The following is a 20,400-nucleotide window of genomic DNA, read 5'->3' as shown; positions in this document are numbered from 1 at the left end:
TCAAGAGCAGGAAACACTTTTACTTTGTTTACCCAACTCCATTGAGATCCTTCATGAGTGGAAAGAAATTCTAAAGCTGTCCATAAAAAAAAAATTATACCCATATGCCTATTTTTATTAGTCATCGCATTTCCAGTGGATTTGGTAAATTAATGGGCTTCTTATAGGCCCAACCGGATTCACTGAATCAGTGGGCTTTGGGTCTGATCCTGTATGTTGTTGGTCAAACAGACAAATATTTATTTCCTGATAAGCATACTACCTTCCATATATATTTTTTTTAAACCAGATTCTTTACATGTATATATTCCTCATATATAAATGCAGCTGTGGTAGGTCTGTAAAAAGGAATAGAAAGAACCTCAAGGGAAGTTTAAAATCAATTGTCATTTCCATGAGAAACACACACACACACCTAGTAGTAAAATATCTCATATGTATTCTATCTTCTACAGCTGCTGAAGAACTAATTGTTCCACTGTCTGATGTCTACCATTAAAGGGAGGGAAAGGATGAAAAATGCAATGGGAACCCTCGCCTATCTGAACGGTCAGAGTTCTGTTTTCCTGTTTCCTCTTCTTATACTTCCTCAGTTCACCAGCAAAGGGAGGTGTTTTTTTTTTTAAGGACGTAGGGGCGGGGTGGTGGGGAGTGGGGAGAGAAAGATTTTGAGCCTGTGAATCTTTCCTTGCTTTAAAGTGGTAGCCAGTTGTACACATTAGCCACACAGGAAGCTGGGGAGACTAGAACAACACAAATAAACCCAGCCTGTAAGAGACAGAGAAAGCAATATAGGTAAAAAGCAGGAGTTTTTAAAGTGCACAAGAAGGGGACAGGATTTTAATATGGCAGGAATATAATTTCTAAAACATGCTTAGGTGATGTAATAAGGCCCAGTTCCATACCTACTACAAACTTTTGTAAAAGGTTGAGATTCCTGAAATAAATGAGGTTATCTGGTACTGTAGCAAAGACTGACTGGGATAAAAATGGAAATCATACAAGCATTGTTTCCATTCTGCTTTAAACTGTGTTAAATAAACTCCTTAATATCAGTGTAGTGATGTAGAAGATTATGCAGAAAGAATAAACCGACCTGGGGTTCAGTCTGCATTTCTAAGTGAAGATGGACTTTCTATGTATCCTATCTGTCTTTGATTGTTCTTTCCATCCCATTAACATGTTGCATATTCCATGTAATTAAAAATGGTGGTTGATATATTGTATGCTTTGGGTCATTAGACCTGATTTTAAAGGAAAGTTTGACTGGGATAATATACAAATACTGAAACCCTAATGTGCAACCTTTTTGCCTTTTGAATCAGGATATGGGAAAATGACATCAATCCAAATTTAGATAGATAGAGTAAAAGTTTTGGATTAATGTAATATATATATATATATATTCCCCTGCAGTTACACTGTCATTGTCAAATATATATTTCCTTGCAGTTACATTGTCATTCCGGTACTACGGTAGGTGAATGACAATACTCACCTAGCTTGGTGGTGGTAATTTGCATCAGTCAACATTATTTCTTAACATCAATACAAACCAGATGGCTAAAGAATGTTCAGGTCAGTAATTTGGTACCACCCCATCATACCTACACCCTATTTACCTTCAGTAAATATTTCTCTTGCTGTGTAGGCAAGATTTCTGTAATCTGTGGTGTGTTGGTTGCAAACTTCACACTTTAGACCCATTCCATTCACGTGTCTAGAAGCCAGCGAATGTCTTTATTATGAGCTGATAAAGAAGCATACGACTCGGTCAGATAATCAGATTAGGATGTTAAAATGAAAATGACTCAACTACCTATCACTCTCCCGCCCCCCATCACCCCAAGTCTCCCTGGCCAGAATTTTGATTTTGTATCAGAATATTAGTCACGAGTTCTAGGATAGTCAGTCAATTGGGTCAAATAGAATCTAGAAGTTGAAATTGTGCCAATAAAGAGAACATCAGACACATGGACTAGGACAGGAAAAACAGCCCAAGGAAGGAAAAACTATCCCCAAACTGCGCAAGATGGTGGCGTTCTTTTGCTCTGTGTGAAAGAGACGGACATGTGTCCACCAAATGTTGCTCTGCCATTAAAAAAAATCCTGCTTAAAAGGGGAAATGGAACGTTTAATGGCTGCTGCAACATTCTGGGACCCAAGGAAAAAAACATCTCTCCTCACAGTATATTTTCTTTTAAAGCTTTTTAAAGCTACAGGAACAGAATTACAAATGTGAGTGGGCAGATACAGATTCTTTTTCCCCAATGAAAATTTAAACACCTAGAGTTAAAAAAAATATATTAAAAAGCAGCCCTCACTTCTCTGAGGATTTGTTTGTGCTGGTAAAAAAAAAATCAGTCTGATGGGGGGGAGGGGGCACGGGGGAAACCCGTTAGTTAAAAATCTTTTCAATGTAAGTTTAGCGAGGCTCGATGCGTTGGATAGAGTGTTTCATGTTAAGATTCCTGAACGCGACTTTGTGACAGGCGTTTTGGGCTGTAGCCTTATAAACATAAAGGAAAATAGACACCTCACCAGGACTTTACCACTGCTAGCTGATGTCCCAGTCATGGTAAATACTCAGTGCATCTCTCTTTTTCGCCCTTCTCTGATAACTTGCTTATTTTCTCAAAGAAAAAGCGGTTTTAATTAGTTTTTTTTCCCCAGAACTGTCCCTTCTTTATAGAAGCAAAAACAATACCTTAGGAATACATATACTCGACATATATAGGGTTTAAAGTTAATCGAATCCACCCCCATTCTGCAAACAGCAGCATGTTTGATTTTTTGATTTTTATTATTTTTGTAGTCACTTAAAGGCAAACTGAAGAAAGACATAACGGCAGTAATCCAGTGTCCACATATTGTACAAACAAACCAGGGAACTGTTAGGATACTGTCTACAGAAAGAAAAACGCCCAGAACGAATATTTTGGTCTATACCCAGGCCAAGGAAAAGGCTAAAAATGTTCCTTGCAACTCAGGATAAAAAAAGAATTAAAATTCTTAAAGGGTGTGAATGAAACCAAGAATATAAATATACAACAGGAACCTTGAAATGCCAAAGCCTGACCCATATTTGCTCGTGACTGTGATCAGTATAAAACTCACCAAAGCAACCTCCAATAACTGAGTCTCTATTGACATGGCTAAGAATAAAACAAAGTTTGTCTGAAGTACATATGCCCCTAGGCAAAGATTGGATGGCGTTTGCAATGCAATCGTAATTAATCTTTACGGAATTCTATTTCCCCTCATTCCACAAAGTTTACGTTGCTTGCATATGGGCCTCAGAGCTTTGCTGAGACCTAATGAAACAAATCTGGGGAGTGTAAGAATTTGGACCTTTTAAAAGTGAGAAATAAAGCTTTGGAAAGAAAGAGAGAGAGAGAGAGAGAGAGATACCCCCCTTCTTCACCCCGCTCAATCTTTAGCAATATAACCCTTAAAATAGTTTAATCAGATAATATTTCAGAAGGACTTACTTTCAGGAGCCCAAACTATTGGTCCTCTGGACTGAACACTGGACCAGCAAAGCATGATACCAGCAATTGCAAGGGTTTATCTCATCTGGAAAAGTGCTCACCCATTTCTGCCCCTTACAAGCCAAACCAAGCAGTTAAAGTGTCACTTAACATTCTAGAGAATGTGAAATATATTGTACTTTGTCAACTCCCCAAAACCATAAAACTAACTTTATGGACCTCACGTGACTTTTGAGAGCCAGTGAGGGGTATCTGTCTGAGGTCTGGGCGATTTTTACGATCTAACTTCTAGATAAAACCCTATCCATTTGACATCTAAATGTCATACCTACTTTTGGTATAGTTTGCTATTGGTAAAATATATAGAGAGAGAACTATATATCAGGGGAAGGCGAGCAAATGGTTTTGGAGCTGACAGTCCACCTCACATTCTTCTCAAAATCACTTAAGAAGTACCTAAACAGTGGGAGATTAAGTTTGGTAAGTTTATAAGATCCAACTTTACTTAATACGAACAAAAACCTGAACTATATTGTAAATATGTCAGTCGCATTTTGCCAGCAGAGAGACTTTAACTGAAGTATCTTGTGCCTTATAAGAAATCCTGGATAGCAAAATAGAAACATTTGCCACCTTTGATTATGTTAGTTATTTGCAGCGAAAATAGGCTTTGTAGTGAGTATGAGTAGTCACAGAACTGTTATTTACATGTTGAGCCAGAAAGTAGGATATAAAACCAGTATGCTCAGGAGATTGAGGGTGAGGGGTGGAGGGGTGTTTATAGATCAGCGAGCGCATGGATAGATAGATAGATCTCTTTATTTTTCAAAAAGTAATATAGGCCCGTTCCTCAAATGCACATAAATATATTTCGCAAAGCATTTATATCTTGTTATTGTAACTTAAGCTACTTTAAAACAGCTTGTGTTATTTGATATTCGGACTTTTTTTTTCTTTTCTATTGACGAAACAAAGTTTGGAAACTATGACAGGTCGCATTTCCTCTGTAGAATGCATTTGCTTTCCTCCTCAGCGATGAGATTCTATTATGTGAACTTTGCATTTTTTGGCTTCTGAGAGTTTCCAAAGTGCTATGCAGGAGAGCGAAGGGTGGGTAGCGTTTGGCAAATGCTCCTAACACAGCACAAGCTCTATGCCACCCATGTGTTTAGAATGTACTGCGAACTATCAGCGTTAAGACTCAAGCGATGGGTAGAAAATACGAATGGGAGCCTTTGTGAATAGGAGAAATGTTTATTTGACTTGAAGTAAAGCTACAAACAAATACAAAAAGCGTATTGGCAAAATACTAACAGGCAGCTAGACATGACAGATGCCATTTTACACATAACACTGCATTCACTCTGCCCACTACCAACTGTCTATTAGTCACATCAGAAATATTTCTAGTATTTACAGACATTGGAACACTTTATGGTTGGTCCAATTTTATACATGTTTTTAATAGTGAAGTTTACCCACGTCTAAGAACACGTCTCAGAATTAGCCTGGGAACTAGAAAGCATGGCCTTACATTTGAACTAAACCACAGATTCGACAATTTGAAGACAAAAAGATACAAGAGCTTTTTTGCTTTTTTATTTTTTTCTTTACAGTTTTTTGATTTTTTTTCTGCTATTTTAGTGCAGGAATCCCAACTTTAGCTTAGGCAGAGAATAAATCTCCCCCCCTCCCCATAGCTGTAAACTCAGATAAAAACAAACAAACCACCGTATCTGTTATCAATTTATAAATAAGTTATAACATTTAAAGGGCTCACATAAAACATGCTAGCTTTCCAGAAAGCATCAAGATAGCACTGGCACAAACATTTATTAGAACATCAAGAGCGTGGAGGAGCATCTGGGAAATTAAAAAATAATAATAATAATTAAAAAATAAAATTAAAACAAAAATAAAAACACAACAGGAGCGCAGTCCTGGGATAACAGTACCATAGGAGTTGTTTAAAATATCAACAACATGCCGAAAAAAGGTGCCTTACTGTACAGTACTCTGAAACTAAGATATGGTGCTGTTTCTCCCACCCCCCTTTCTTCTCTTCTTTCTTTCCTTGATATTCCTTTTCTATAATTTATGGCTGGAAGGCGCTGCCCGCGGAGGCTACACTCATGCTTTTCAGTTTATTATCTTTCTTCCACTTCATTCTTCTGTTTTGGAACCAGATTTTAATTTGCCTTTCGGAGAGGCACAGAGCATGGGCGATTTCTATTCTCCTCCTGCGGGTGAGATATCTATTGAAGTGAAATTCCTTTTCCAATTCTAGGGTCTGGTAGCGAGTATAGGCGGTTCTTGCCCTTTTACCGTCTGGTCCAGTCATGTCTGAATAATATGGACAACATTGGTGTTTGGTTTTGTTTTTATAAAAAAGGCAAATTATTAATCTTCCCAGGACAATCACGAACGTTCACTCGGTTATTTTAAAATAACACCCCCTCCCCCACGTGTAGATCCCCCTCCCTCCATCCCCCAGTTCCGGCATATACAATTCAATATTCACAATTTAACCTCGCAGCCTAAACCTCTAATAATTCCAGCTACGTGTGTGTGTTTGGATCTGTTAAATATTGTCATTTAAACAAACAAACAAACAAACAAAACCACCACTGTTCCTGGTGCAATGGATCGACTCTTGGTTTTTTATTTTGTAATTAGCAGATTGTCAAGAACACACACACCAAAAATAATAATAAAGGATTGGGAGCCCCATCTGTGCATAGAGAGCCTGTTTTAATGATCAGTTCTTCCCTTTCCTTTTCCTCACCCCCCCTTCCCTCCCCCATCCGCAAATAACCCCGCAGTTTTAAATGACCTTCTCTCTCTCTATATATATATATATTAAATAACCTCAGATTTAGCGACAGGGGTTACAAATCTATCACCCCTCAAAACAAGCATCAAAGGCAGTTTTCTGTTTTAAATCAGCGAGCAGATAAATAAATACAATGCGATAAATAGCTGGATTACTTATCAGGCGCCTTCAAATAAAGCCAGGGGAAGGAAGGAAGAAAAAAGAAGAAGGGAGGGAAAAAAAGGGGGGGAGGAAAAAAAATAAAAAAGTATCTGTACCATGGCTAATGTGAAGCTTCCTCATCCAAGGGAATATCTGTGGTGTCTGCCCTTCTGTTGCAGCTGTGGATGTAGCGACGGGCTCTGCCTGTGCCCGGGGAATATTGCTGCTGTTTATTTGGGTGCCCTCTTCGGTTCCCGAAGACGCGCTGGTCTCGTCTATTTCTGTGAAATTTGTGTTGGTGCTGGCAGAAGTAGCCTGGTCGGAGGGGGACGGGGCGGGTTTGCCTCCATGGTTGTCGCTGTTGGAGCAGGGAAGGGACTCGGGAGAGGACAAGGAACAGCTAGACGCTTGCCTAAACCTGCTCTCCTGAGCGGGCGAAGGGAAGCTGCGGGAGCTTTCTCCCACAGCCCCAAAGTGGCTAGAGGAGGTTGAGCGGTTGATGCTAAGGTCCATCCCATTGTAGTTGTAGCCATAAGAGCTGGAATGCATGGTGCTTGAATCTCTGTACGAACCGTTCATAGAACTGCTGGTCCCATAATTTAGCAACTGATAGTCGGGGCCATTTGGATAGCGCCCTGAGAACGAGTTTACAAAGTAAGAGCTCATTTGGGTTATTTTGGAGGGCTTGATTTGTGGCTCGTGGTCGTTATAACCCTGTGCTTGACGATTTATGATGTATTAATGAATTATAGCAATGCACTGTACTTCGTTTTTGCTATGTATGCGGCCAAATATGGGGGGTGGGGGGGCGTTTGGTAATCACGTGCTTTTGTTGACCAGTCGTAAATTCTCACTGATGACCTCAAGAGGTAATTCATGCTCTATGGTTACAAATAATGACGATCTGAGAATCGTTAGGCCCAAGTCAATGCAAGGCTTAAAAAAAAAATCAGAAGACAGAGATTGCGCCATGTTGGCGGACTGCGCCACCTACTGGGGACAGGGTGACTTAGCAGGCATGGAGGGTGACTACCCACCTTTAATTTTTTTTAAAAGTCATTTAGTGGCAATTTGCACTCTTCATATATTTGTACTTTTTAAAAAATAATAATGCACAACTACCCCATTTTCATCCCGGGAAGCTCCTTTCAGTTTTAATTTTATTCTGCAAATGGAGGAAAAAACGCTTATCAGACCCAGCTCGAATGATTGTCAACATTCTGTTTTAGTTGTGTGGTCTTTGCATGGGGGTTGTTATCTTCATTAAATTATTGCCACTCTTTTATAATAATGACATTGGTGGTGAGGGGGAATAAGTCACCTTTGCATCTGGAGGTTCTGTGTTTGAATATCTTAGAAAAAACCGAGCCTGCTGAAAGAAAAACCTGTGTGCTTTATTTATTTAATTTATTTATTTTCATTGGCACAATGAAAGTTTGGCTTTCTTCACCTTCTCATCATATTATCAAATACACAGTAACACCTTGTAATTCTGGAGGGGGAAAAAAAGAGACGGGAAGGGAGATCAGCCGTTGAAACTGGTTGACAATGTTGCTTTTAAGATATTCTTGATCATGAATATCCCCCCCCACACACACACACTCCCTTTAAATAGAGCATTGTTCTATTCCCCTCTAACCCATTGCAAACCTGCAAGAAATATTAGGTAGCCATGAAAACCTGAAATTTGACCAGGGTTTTGCTTTGTTCAAGGCTGCTATTTTTTTTCCAAGGCAGTTTAGGAATTTCAACTGCTTGTCTGCAACTCATTGGAAATTATGCGCCATATTGAAAGTGACATATAATTATAATAATTACGGGCAATGAAAAGAGTGGCAATAATAGTAAATGTTCTACAGCTGTGGAGCGTCTGCATGAATTGATTTTAAAAGTGACTGGCATTAAAACAGCTTGTGACATGAGGGAATGCATTCGTACATAGGTATTTTGGGGTGGGTGGTGGGGGGAAGGGAGTAGTTCTTTTTAAAGGCATTTTTTTCCTCTCGTGAAGCTTCAGACATTTTATTAGCATTGACCTGAGCAATTTTTTTGTTTTAAATCTGCTGCTCCCAAGAAGAAAAGCACTTCTTTTCGTTCATTTTTTTAATAAAAAAAAAATCAAAGAAAAGTTGACTTCATTGCAACTACCAGGCACCTCTGAGTTCTTTAGCGCAGAAGAGACATTCGCCCAGTTCCGAGTCAAATGGCACTGTAAAAAGAGCCATTTGAAAGGTGTGTGTGTACATAGACATGAAACAATCTAACTGTGCTTAGCTTACTGTTTTTTGGTTTTGGTTTCCCCCCCGTGCTTAAATAATTCCCATCGTCCTGGAGTGAAAAAAAGTTTCGACTAAAAAATAACAAAAACCCAGCAAGTCTGAAACCTAGCTATGTCTACAATGCACATCTCCCTGATTTTGGAAAGTGAAATAAGGGACCAGATGTTTGAAAGATGCTAGACAAACGTTATGTATCTTTGGTAGATAGATGAGACCATATTTTTGCCTCTTTCTTTGATATATTATGTATATGGAGGGCTTTTCCTCATAACTCTTTTGACTGTAACAATAAAAAAGAGCGATCTTCAAGCAGAATGTCAGCTCGGAGATATCGTTGGTGAAAGGTCCTGCATTTAAGATTAGGCAAAAGGGAGGGAAAGCGGATTTATCTCTCAACTGTAACTTCCGTATGCTGGGTGTTGCTTGTCCTGGCTGATTAGAAGACAGTGTCACACATAGACAGCAGCAGCGCCCGCTTTGCTAACAACCCCTCAGCTCCACATGAATGGCATATTTTCATAGACAGGAATAATAATAATGATAATAATACCAAAGGGGTGTGGATGAGTCCGAATACTTTACTTTTATTAGAGTATTCCATGGCCATACCTAAGACAAACTACAAACACAACACGTACAAAAATTAATAAAATATATTTTTTTTTTGTTGTTGCTTTTGCATCCTTTTAGGTAGTACTTGTTCCTTCAGTAGGTTTTCTCTTTAAAAAAAAAAAGAAACTAATTACAAAGACCCCAGGGTTTGATTAATTTACCAAAAGATAAACAACCGGGGAGGGGGGAATCTATAAGTCAATCGTGCATGAAACATTTTACAAAATTAAGACAATAAACACCAAAAATGACACATATTGCAGCACCTCCATTAAATACAAGAGTTAGCGGGTTACTAACAGTGACACGAAGGGCAGAAACACAGGTAAGAGTTCCAAATTATTATTATTATTTTATTTTATATTATATTTGGAGGAATAGAAAGGAAAAAAAACTCAACTAGAAGCCTGATTTTTGTTTTGACACGACAGATTAACTGAACACGAGTCCAACGGTGCAAATTTATGTTGGTGGCTCGCCACCTTCAAACCGTCTCGGGTATTTTACAAAGCGTGCACCACTTGGGGTGCATTTTCTCTTCCACTCCAACCCTTTCCCCCCACCCTCTACCTCCTCCGACTGTTGGGATATTTCTCTCTTTCTCTTAAATAATTCTTTCACTCCGCTGCTTTCTCCTCCTCCTCCTCCGCGCTCAGCTGCGTGGAGTTGAGCAGTTTGTTTTCCTTTTTCCATTTCATCCTCCGGTTCTGGAACCAGATTTTGATCTGGCGTTCTGTCAGGCAAAGTGCGTGTGCGATTTCGATCCGGCGACGCCTGGTCAAGTAGCGGTTAAAGTGGAACTCCTTCTCCAGTTCCAGGGTTTGGTAGCGGGTGTAGGTTTGCCGGCCTCTCCTGCCACTTGGCCCGAAAGATGAACCTGTTAGGCAAGGAAAGGAGGGGGAGAAAATACCCAGAGGTTTATTCTAGTTAAGAGTAATAATACCAGGGAGCCGGCCACTTAGCATTCTGATAAAAGGTGTGTGTTTAGGGGTGGTGGCGTCTTTTGCTTCCTTTGCCTTCCCCGCTAAATACTTTTACCAACCAAAAATCATCTAGCCAAAGTGCCCAGGGCTCCTTTTTTCCCCCCCCAAAGCCAGCCCTCTAGCAAACCTCCTGACTTGCTAGATCGCCTTGGAAAGAGTTGCTAATTTGTCTTGGGTTTCTGTAATGCCTGCTGCTTAACTCAAAGGCAATAAAGTTCCACTGGTACCTGGGCAGAAGGGTTAATGCAGAACTTGCCAGATATTCCAGGACCGTGCTTTGAAGAGATTGCTAGACCTGTCTTATTCCATTATGTAAAATCTCATGGTGCCCCCCCCACACACACCTTTCAATTGTTCCTCCCCACCGGCAGCAGTAATAGATCTGGGCATTTAAGCAATAATGAAGTGTATCGATCTAGACAAACTCTGTGCATTAAAGGGGATACAACGCTTCATGTCCCTGCACTAATGGACATCAATTTGGAACTTAAATGGCAACAAATAATGAATGTAAACATGGAAGCACTGTGACTTCTTCTTCTTCTTTGTGGATTGAAGAGATAGCACTTAAACCAGCTATACATCACAGAGGGAAAAAATTCTCCCCAGGCAGACTTTTCATTATGTGTTGAGTTTCATTAAAAATGTAGTTCTCTCCTTTCAAATATTTAAACACTTTTACATTATTTAACTCCAGAAAGGGTGTGTGTGTGTGTGTGTGTGTGTGTGTGTGTGTGTGTGTGTGTGAAGTCATCCTCTTCTTTTTTTGTGAATAGATATCTCTCTGTATGTGTAGAAGACACAGAGATAGATAAATCATTGTAACGGAGTGACATACGAATCAGAGCGTGCAAAAGGAAAGAAGATACGCGCCTAAGCATGGCACCAACTTTTGTTTTTTAAAGGATCTGGCTAAAGAACTGCGATAGAGGAAAAAGACTGCCATAAAGTTTGGGGTTGTGTCAGAAACAACTTTCAGTCTCGTGCTTTGCCTGACTCGTCCGCTGGAAGTTGGATCTTAACTAAGCTTTTCCTGTTTCTTTTGCAAAGAAGAAAAGGGGGAAGGGCGGGGAGGGGGGAACAAATACATAAATAAAGAGAGATTAAAAAAGAGTAACTCACTGTTGCAAGAGTTCATCCGCTGCATCCAGGGGTAGACAGGAGTAGAGCACTTCTGGTCATCGCTTTCCCCGAAAACAGTTTTGGTCTGTGCGCAGTCTGACTTCCGCTGATCTGGGGCAAACTGAACATGGTCATCTAGGTTGGAGGTGGCACAGACAGGGTCCTTCTCTCTGTAAAAACCAACTGTCCCATAGTCACAGGCTGTGGTCCGGCTGTAAGCTCCGTTAGCTTGCTGGTAATAAGAAGAGGAGGGATAACCCTTATCTTGGACGCTAGTGGTTCCATAGGTAGCGGGGTAGTGTCTTAAAGGATCCGCATATCCTGAGGCATATAACGGGATTTGTCCCAGGAAGGGCTCCTGCCCAGCAGCCAGGCTCACCGGGAAGGTAGAGTTGACAAAATAAGAACTCATTGGGAGGAGGCAGCCGTCCTTTCCTGGCTTTATGATTTGTTGTGTTTTATAGTCCAAGTGGTTTAGCTATTAGTAGTATATCGGAGATTGGGTTTTAGCTGAAGGGGGATGGCTGGGTGCCAGCGAGGGACACAAGGAAATAGAACCATCTGATCATGGACTGACCAATAGCAAGAGTCTGAGATTACAAAATAGCACCCATGAGGGGCTTGCATTGCACTAGGGACCCCCAGAACAAACCACCCAGCCCCTCTTTTTCCTCCCTTTTAAACAACAAAACTCACCCCCTTCACCAAATACGTATTATCTGCGAAAGATAAATCCCCAAACGTTTGGAGTCTTTAAAACAATAATTAAAAAATACACCAAACACACAGAGAGAGACAGAGAGATAGATCTGTATATAGAGATATACATACACACGGAGAAAAAAAAAGTTAAATCTCTTTATTCTGAAAAGTTTAACCCCTGGTGCCTGTTATTGATTGCAGACCATTTGGGTAATATTGCTATGATTGGTTTTTTTTACATAAAAAAAGAAACTTTTAGTTTATTTGTTTTTTTTTCATTGAGGGGTGGGGTAAATAGATCTCATTTGTTTAATTAGCTTGGGTTTAGGATGGGAAGTGTGGGGGGGGGGAGAAGAGAAGTCAATGTTGGTAACTTATTTCTCATGGTTATCTAATTATCATAGATTGACAGAGAAGAGGCTTCCTTTTAAAGTGTCACTCGCCCGCCTCATCAGATTCTATGCTTCCTATATATTTTGTGAAAGAGTTATAAATCTATAAGATGAATGGGAATCGAAGTATTACCTTTATCCCGGACTAAATACTTGTAGAGATATAGATATATGTACCGAATTGTGCCCTCTTGCGTTTTGTTGTTAATACCAAATCTATGTCCGACCCTTCGCAGTTAAAGGCAACATTCGGTTACGGTCAAGAAGTGTCTTTATTGATTGTCACTGATCAAGCTTTTTTTTAAAGGCTGTTGTTTGGCGTGTCTATTGCCTATAAGGTGAGCGATGATCCTGCTTTCATATTTTATCACCCTTTCCATTTGTGTCTGGCCCCACTACAAGGTACCTATTTAAAAAATAAAAAAAAAGTTTAAACCTCTTAAGGAATAAACTCGAAATTCTGAGTCATTTTTTTTTCCAACTGGGGCGAAAGACCAAATGAAATGAGTTTGGTCTGGGCTTAGTGGCTCATGTTTCTGCTTTTATTCATTAGCTGTAGGTGTGTTTCACAATGGCTAGTCACCTCCTCTTCAGATTTCTCTACGCGGAAGATCTGGTTGGATTTAAATATTTTGCCATGCATTTTAGCTGTGGGAACGTGTCATGTCCTTCAGAAACTTCCTCCACAATAAAATTGAAAATTGATTGGTTTAAGGTGCATTTCTAAACTCATATCTATCTATCTATCTATCTATCTATCTATCTATCTATCTATCTATCTATCTATCTATCTATTTCCATACACACCCATCTATCTAATCTATCTATCTATCTATCTATCATATGCAATGAAATTTATACACCACACAAGGTACACACCTATATGTATGAATACACGTTTGCTCCTGGTCTAGAATTACACATAATTACATGATCGCTGCAGAATTGCCAATGCCTATTTTCCCTGATGGGGGTTAAGTATTTACGAAACTGTTATCTTATTAGGAGCTAATTTATTTTAAACATCATGTTTACAGCAGCAAAGCTAAGACTATTTCATGCCATCACTGCAATGGGCATTCGACTGAACGTAATCTGTATAATTCAAGGAAATAACATGTAAAGGAAGTAGTTTTTCTCCCCTCCTTTCTGACTGAAATCTATTATATTTGTTCTTGCAGAGTTTTCCTTTGTGTATGGAGTGGACCCAAACCTACGCAGATCTGTTTTATTGGCATGGGAACGTGAGATTAAAAGAGAAACTTGACTGTCTATTGGGGGGAGAAAACCTCCATTGAACACAATGAAGTTAGTTGCTTTGCAGGAGGCAAACAGACATTTGATTAGAAAGTTACGCAAAATGTGTATAAGAGTAAAACCAGGAACATCTGGGATGATTTGCACAGCATGCGGAATCTGGGCTATGAAGTATGAATTCCTGATAATTAAATGAGTGAGTAAAATCGCTGAAAACGTTTTCTTTACTTCTTTTTAATGATGATAGTTGTGAAAATGTTCCTCCCGAAGTATGTTTAAAGACTGTTTCCCCAACACATGGTGATGTAGCATTTCTATGAAACGCAGCTCTATTTAGCATGCTTGTGGCTAAGGCTAACTCGTCCTACCTTTTGGCTGTAGTCATTTTTATTTTTATTGTGAAAGAAAAAAAATAAAATTCACTAATTGAAACTCGCCTCTTGCTAATTGCTTATTGTTGGTTATTTAGACGGTTATTGAGACTGGAATAATATGCTGTGCCCTGCTAAAGGAAGAAAGCGCTTCACTTAATATGTATGGACTTTTAGTGGGAGAAAAATAAAAGAAGAAAACTTGGTATAAAACATGCATTAAGCTTTTGTTCCATTTTGGAAAAAATACATAGATCTTGAAGTGTCCATCATCCATATACTGAGACCTGCAGGATGGCATGTTTACCATCTGTAGCAGAGTATTCAGAATGCATTCGATCACAGATAGCATTATGTGTTTAGTGTCGAGCCGGTCTCTCATATCATTTTAATAGCTTTTTCAAAAGGTATCTTCATTTTGTTTAAAAAGATGCTTGGGCTATACCCTGAGTTGCTTGCTAAACTTTTAAGATAAATCTATGCCGGGTTTTTGTGGAAAATATTTGGTCTAAGGAGGTTTCTAAAGGGGAGCAGGCATGGGGAGTGGGACACAGAGACCTAAACATAACGGTTGCTGATACAGCTTGCAGTGTCGTCACTGTGTCTTCCACCGTATTTTCTTTGCATATTTTCATTCAGAACTGGGTCTCGGTTTACTTAAGAAGTCTTTGGTTTTATTAAAAAGAAGAGAAACCACTGGTCGGTGGAGTTGCTAGAGACAACATAAGGAGGTATCAAATGTTTCATTTAGCACTGAGAATCCATCTTTCCCTACTGATTGACATAACTCTACTGGCAGGGTATAAATAAAGATTAAAGGGATTTATTTACAGCATGTACATTCGCAGCTCTCTAGCTTAGAGAGTGCCGGTTGCGCCTTTTTCTCCATTTTTGCTCTTCTGCTAGCAAATGCCAACTCCACAAAGCAGAGAGAGGCAGATAAATGAGGGGATTAAAACAGCACACAGATATTTCGAAATGCAAACAGAACAGAGCATTGCTTGTGTAAAAGCTAAGCTAGTTAAGAACTTTGTGGAAAGTTAAGTGGAGCTGGTTCCAATAAAAAAAAAAGGGGTCGCTTTTTTCGTGTAGAGCTGGAATTCTCAAGCCTTCTGAAGTGACAACAGAGAAGGACCTTCCCAATCAGGGGGCTTATTGCAGCCATAAAGTCAAGCTAACACTAAGACAACATTTGAAAAGCCTTGTTACTGTATTTAGACATATAACGCTATTAACAGCAGAGAAGATTGCTCTTGTAATATACATCCTCACTCAAATTCCTATTAGAAAAGCGGCACAAGGATTCTTTTCTCTACATTGTTGGCATATTTAAAACAATGACCCCTGAAGGTGTTTAAAAAATAATTCTCTCTCCATCCTCACATAACCATTTGAAACTTAATTTCCAGCAATTTAAGTTTAATTTACCTGACTTCCCGTGCAGTGCATAATAACCTCGTTAATGGGATCTTTGAAAAGAAGCAATAATAATCTACCATTGTTCCATTAAAGAGAGCAGCTAATAATTAACAAAAAAAAAGTGAGAGGGGGGTTGCGGGAAGGATCTTGGGATTCTAAAAATGTATCTATATTACCTTATTTCCGCTAAAGGAAACCCTGAGAGGGTTTAGGGGAAAGAAATCTTGCTAGGGAAACTAAAAATAGGGGAACAGAAACGGGTGGAAGAGAAATCAAAGCATGAAGCATGTAGGTTGCCTGGAGAATGCTAGTGAGTGTGAGCAGTTACAGAATGGAACAAGTTAATCATGGCTGTTATTAGTCAAAAGGAGAAACTTTTTATTTATTTTAACATAGTCTCTGGGCATCTCACTTTCATATAGGGGAATGTCACTAGTCTAGACATAAACAGTTGCCAGGAAACTGTGTGGTAGTAGGAGAAAACGAGGGAGAGAGAGAGAGAGCTTTTAAAATAACAGGCGTGCATTGTCCTTTCAAAGCCTACTGTATCTTAAAAGGGATTCCTCTCCTCCCCGCCCCAACCACCACCTCAGCTTTGTGCACACCACTAGACCTACCTTTTACAGACCACTGCAAAATGATCATTCGAAACAAGAAACAAACAAACACAGAAATAGTTCATTGACTCTATAATTAGCTCAAAACTCCTGACTTCTTAGTCTCCTCGTCTAATTATGGCTCTCATTTCACAAGCTCACTTGCTGTGTTGGCTGTCAAGAAATAACCAGCTTTCTTTCCTCTTTTGGTTTTGTACTACATAATTGATAACTTATCGATAATGAACATATATAACTTGAAATCCTCGGCAACGCAGCAGGCCTCAGAATAGAAATGGATCTGGTCTGAGGTTCCTGTAGCAAATGGGAGGTCACATTTGTTCCATTTCCAGAGATACACAAACGTGCAATGCATTTATAATCCATTACTCGAAAAAAATGTAGAAAATGGAATTTGTTAACCAGTTTCAAGGGATATTAATCACCGAGAAATATTTAAGCAAACCGAAGTTTTCTTGCATTGGACGGTAGATGGCAGCAGACAGCATAAAATGGGCTGGAAAGCAATTTATAACAGAAAAGACATAAAGAGAAATAGACCTTCCGTTTTTAAAAATAAACAACTAGGTGATGTTTAAACTACAGGAATTCCTTAATTAGCAACTTATCTATGTTCTAGCGAAAACATTTAGATTTCATAGACAATCAGACATTAAAGGGTGCCCGGAGTAAAGTGATTAAAAAGACTTACTTGGAGTGACATTTATCTCTTGGGTTCTACAAGTGGTTTCTCACACCGCATTTTAAAAATTCAGCAGAAATAGATTCTAGAATTATGTTATTTAAATGAAATAAAATAATCATTTGCCTTGTTTTAAGAACAGCACTAACCCCGGATTCTATAACATTTATGGACCTAAAAGAACTTGTCCCCTGTTATGTCTGAACACGTAATAGCTCCTTCAAAAATATCGTTTGAAAATTATTTTTTGTTTGCTATTTCCACCATTGCTATAATTGACTCTTGGCCGCCCAATATTCAGGAATAGTCAAGCCGGGTGATACAAGTCGCCTTGTCATCTATTCTTAATGGTTAACTCATGGGTGCCTTCCTTCATCAATATCCCTTTACATGCATAAACCTCGCATACAGTGTTATTTGAAAAGCCTCAGAAAACAGTAGCAACGTGTCTTTTTTTAGTCCTGCGATAATGAAAAGGAACATTCAAAATGCCGTGCATCCCCGAAGAAGTATTTTCTTAAAACCAAAGCAACCATTTCGTTTAGAGGAGAAGATATTCAAATAAAAGGATATTTTCACACCACACGGTAGCAAGTGAAGGAAAAGGAAGACATAAATAAACAATAAACGATATGTAGGGACCTACAGCTCCACAGACATGTTACATTTACAGGAGCATTGCAGAACGCAATGAAACCCACCCACCTTCATTCCCTCACAGCGTCCTCTTTCATTTGGGACTTTCACTTTAAAAAATAAATGTAATCATAACGTTGCAGCCCGGTAGTTGCTATTATTCTTATTATGTTTTCTAGTTTCCAGAACCTTATTCTCCAGGACTGCGGTGGACTGCCCTCTTTGAAGAAACCACCCACGTAATAATGACCCCGGAGAGCAAAACAAAACCCAACTGGCTTCCATGCAAACTTCGCCAAATTACTGGGCTCGCCTGAAGATAGGCAAACTAGCAAGATAATTCTGCTCGGGAGGGGTAAAAAATAAAATATATCCGCTGCAACAACCCACATAGGGTTTGGCTTTTTTTTTTTTAAAGGCAGTATCTAAAAGACACCGTCATCAAAGTCCATAGCAGCCTTGTTTCCAAGTCAGATATCTACTACATCCAGGTGATATTACTGTCTTACTGCCTCTGTTATTCTTTTTCTTTCTTTCTTTCTTTCTTTCTTTCTTTCTTTTTGGGGGAGGGGGAGGGAGAGAGGGAGTTTTATAACTGCATTTTCTCAAAGCAAAAAGAAAAAAAATCAAATGAAGAGAAACATATATTATTCCCTTACCTTTTGACGTCCATTTCTGTGGTATACGTTTTTTAAAAGGCAAATAGCGTTTGTTTATCTTTTAGCTGACAAATATTGTCCCAACCTGATAGCCGTCGATTGTCTCTCTGACTTGTGATAGCTTCTTGCATTGCTGTCATTTGCATAGAAAATGGAGTAACTTCCCTCTTTGAAAAATATCAGCCTCCACTCGGCACAGAATCTCCACTTCCCCTCCATTACTACTGAGATTCCAAAATCAGCAGGCAAATTAACACAGGAATTAAAAACAAAAATCTTTTAACTCGCTCTCGCTCTCTTTTGGGGGGTGAGAGTGTGTGTGTATGTGTTTACCCCCCTCCACCACCTCCTCCCCCTTTTAGCCCTATCGAGTTTATACACGAAAGTAAAAAAATCTAAAGAAGCAAGAGCCCTATAGAGGACACTGATCCGACCCAAGGTACAGCGGCCAAAAGAATGGTGCAATATAACCACATGGGAAATCATAAAAAGTTCATGTTCACGGTTAGCAGTCCACATGACCGGCTCTGGCCAATCCCAGAACCCAGCCACTCATAAAGTTCTATCACAAAGTTGTAAATTTTCATAAAACAACAAGGAATTTATTGCATTTCTTCATGACTGCTTTAACAGCAGTCTTTTCCTCAGCCGCCATCTTTTATATTTTAAACAAAAATAAAAGAATATGCAAAGATCTTTTTTTTTTCCTGGTGGGGGTTTTAATGGAGGTGTCTCAATCACACCTTACCTATAAGGCTAAAAAAAGATTTTTAAAGGATAAGCGATGTTGAAGCAGTGCGTTTTATGTTCACATTATTTAGCTGTGTAATTATGAATCCTTCTGCTAAAATAGAAGATTAGCCATTGCGGGCGTCGGAGAATTTAGAAATAGATCAAGATAAATATATTGAAAGAGAAATGCTGTCTGTATTTATAGCATAATCTAAACCTATGTATTTATGTTTCACTACGTATTTAGGATCAAACACCCCACACACTCAGAACATTAATTGGCAACCCTGACACTAGGTAATTTTTGTGTGTGAAAATCACCAGCGGGCTGTAAGGTTTGATACTACGCTGATAAGATGTGCTTCAATAGATTGAGCAGAATAAAGAATTTTTTTTTTAAATCCTTAATTCAGAGATGCCAGGCGCTGCAGAAGTACATGTCACAGGGACAATAGATCTGGCCCAATGCAGCAAAACACGTTTCACGAGCAATAGGAATTTTCTGGAACTCAGTTTTCGCTCTGGAAAGAGTGCGTATGAAAACAAATGACAATGGGGGAATTTGATAAGGAAAATTTTAGTTTTCACCTTCTTTTATTCTCTGATCAAGTGGGATTTCTGTGTAAACGCCATAATATATGATACATATAATAAGTGGCCTACAATCATGATTTTTTTTTTTTTAGTAATGGGCTACATTATTTTATCTAAAAGTTTTTATATTCTTTTTTCGGCATCCCACGCTTCTCTATCAATAAGTGTGTACTGGGGGTAAAATGAAAGACAGATCTTTTATTAAATGTTTCAGCTTCCGTGATGAGATGAGAAAGAAAGAAAGAAAGAAAGAAGCCATTTAACAACTACACCTAATTCCACGCGGTCTGCTTTATTGGTATTCCTGTTACGCACACATTTCTAGAACTGCGTACATCTCCCACTTGAAGAATACGGTCGTTTATTGCGCACACTGGAAATGTTAAAAAGAGAAAGAGAGAGAGATGCTCGCAAGTGCTTAAAATTAGTTACCATTGTTTTGCATTGTTGATTTTCCTGAGTTTAATTGGTTTAATTTATTTTATGTGTGCTTTGATGTTAAACATTATTTGATGCTAATGAAATAGTTACAGTCCACAATAAAGCAATCGAAAGGGGGGGGGGCAACAAACCCAAACCATCGCAGAATATCTTGTGTCCTTGGGAAAGGGTCAGATTAGTCACACGTATCTATATATAATATATAGATAGTTTTTTATTGTTTCTTGCTTCTCTGCATTTACCTTTCCCATCTTTTTTCCCAGTAGACTAATCTGTGCAGATATTTGGAGGAAGGGAAAAGAGTGAAATCTGCAAATCCATATTCTTGGCAATTGTTTTTTATACCCGACTATGAGTTTTATTTCGCTAAATGGTTTAAAGCATTAACATCTGTAGAAATGTCATTAAAATGTTAAATACGACTGTTATGCTGAAAA

The 20,400-nt window shown here is 39.0% G+C and overlaps 3 protein-coding genes and 1 long non-coding RNA gene across 7 annotated transcripts in view; 1 reads left to right on the top strand and 3 right to left on the bottom strand.

Annotated features, from left to right (window-relative positions):
* HOXB3 (homeobox B3) overlaps positions 1-18,633 on the bottom strand; it is a 58,289-nt gene extending 39,656 nt beyond the window's left edge. For 2 of the 4 annotated variants that reach the window (XM_054014127.1, XM_054014135.1), the window contains exon 1: positions 18,197-18,633. The gene's annotated coding sequence lies outside the window, so the exon portion shown is untranslated. Of the gene's footprint in view, positions 1-1,622; positions 1,664-3,491; positions 3,567-18,196 lie in introns of those variants that run through there. The other 2 variants (XM_054014129.1, XM_054014130.1) reach the window with 2 other exon arrangements.
* On the top strand, positions 3,793-14,247 carry LOC128829035 (uncharacterized). Its single transcript, XR_008443275.1, has 2 exons — positions 3,793-3,971; positions 13,737-14,247. It is a non-coding gene; the product is annotated as an uncharacterized LOC128829035 (long non-coding RNA).
* HOXB5 (homeobox B5) lies at positions 4,701-7,189 on the bottom strand. The gene is made up of 2 exons (XM_054014136.1): positions 6,582-7,189; positions 4,701-5,834 (listed from the first exon to the last, which is right to left on the bottom strand). The coding sequence occupies exons 1-2, from the start codon at positions 7,129-7,131 to the stop codon at positions 5,587-5,589; spliced, it is 798 nt and encodes a 265-aa protein (XP_053870111.1). The 5' UTR covers positions 7,132-7,189; the 3' UTR covers positions 4,701-5,586.
* On the bottom strand, positions 9,303-13,275 carry HOXB6 (homeobox B6). Its single transcript, XM_054014141.1, has 2 exons — positions 11,462-13,275; positions 9,303-10,233 (listed from the first exon to the last, which is right to left on the bottom strand). The coding sequence occupies exons 1-2, from the start codon at positions 11,871-11,873 to the stop codon at positions 9,974-9,976; spliced, it is 672 nt and encodes a 223-aa protein (XP_053870116.1). The 5' UTR covers positions 11,874-13,275; the 3' UTR covers positions 9,303-9,973.
* Positions 18,634-20,400: the final 1,767 nt, after the last annotated feature.

The sequence above is a fragment of the Malaclemys terrapin genome, chromosome 25, assembly GCF_027887155.1.
Source record: "Malaclemys terrapin pileata isolate rMalTer1 chromosome 25, rMalTer1.hap1, whole genome shotgun sequence".
NCBI classification, from domain to species: domain Eukaryota; kingdom Metazoa; phylum Chordata; order Testudines; family Emydidae; genus Malaclemys; species Malaclemys terrapin.
This window is presented reverse-complemented; position numbering and strand designations above follow the sequence as displayed.

Coding starts and splice junctions, on each gene's coding strand:
- HOXB6 (XM_054014141.1), bottom strand. CDS start 11,873: ATGAGTTCTTATTTTGTCAACTCTACCTTCCCGGTGAGCCTGGCTGCT. Junction 10,234..11,461: donor GCGGATGAACTCTTGCAACA/GTGAGTTACTCT, acceptor CTTGCCTAACAG/GTTCATCTTTCGGGCCAAGT.
- HOXB5 (XM_054014136.1), bottom strand. CDS start 7,131: ATGAGCTCTTACTTTGTAAACTCGTTCTCAGGGCGCTATCCAAATGGC. Junction 5,835..6,581: donor GAAGCTTCACATTAGCCATG/GTACAGATACTT, acceptor CATATTATTCAG/ACATGACTGGACCAGACGGT.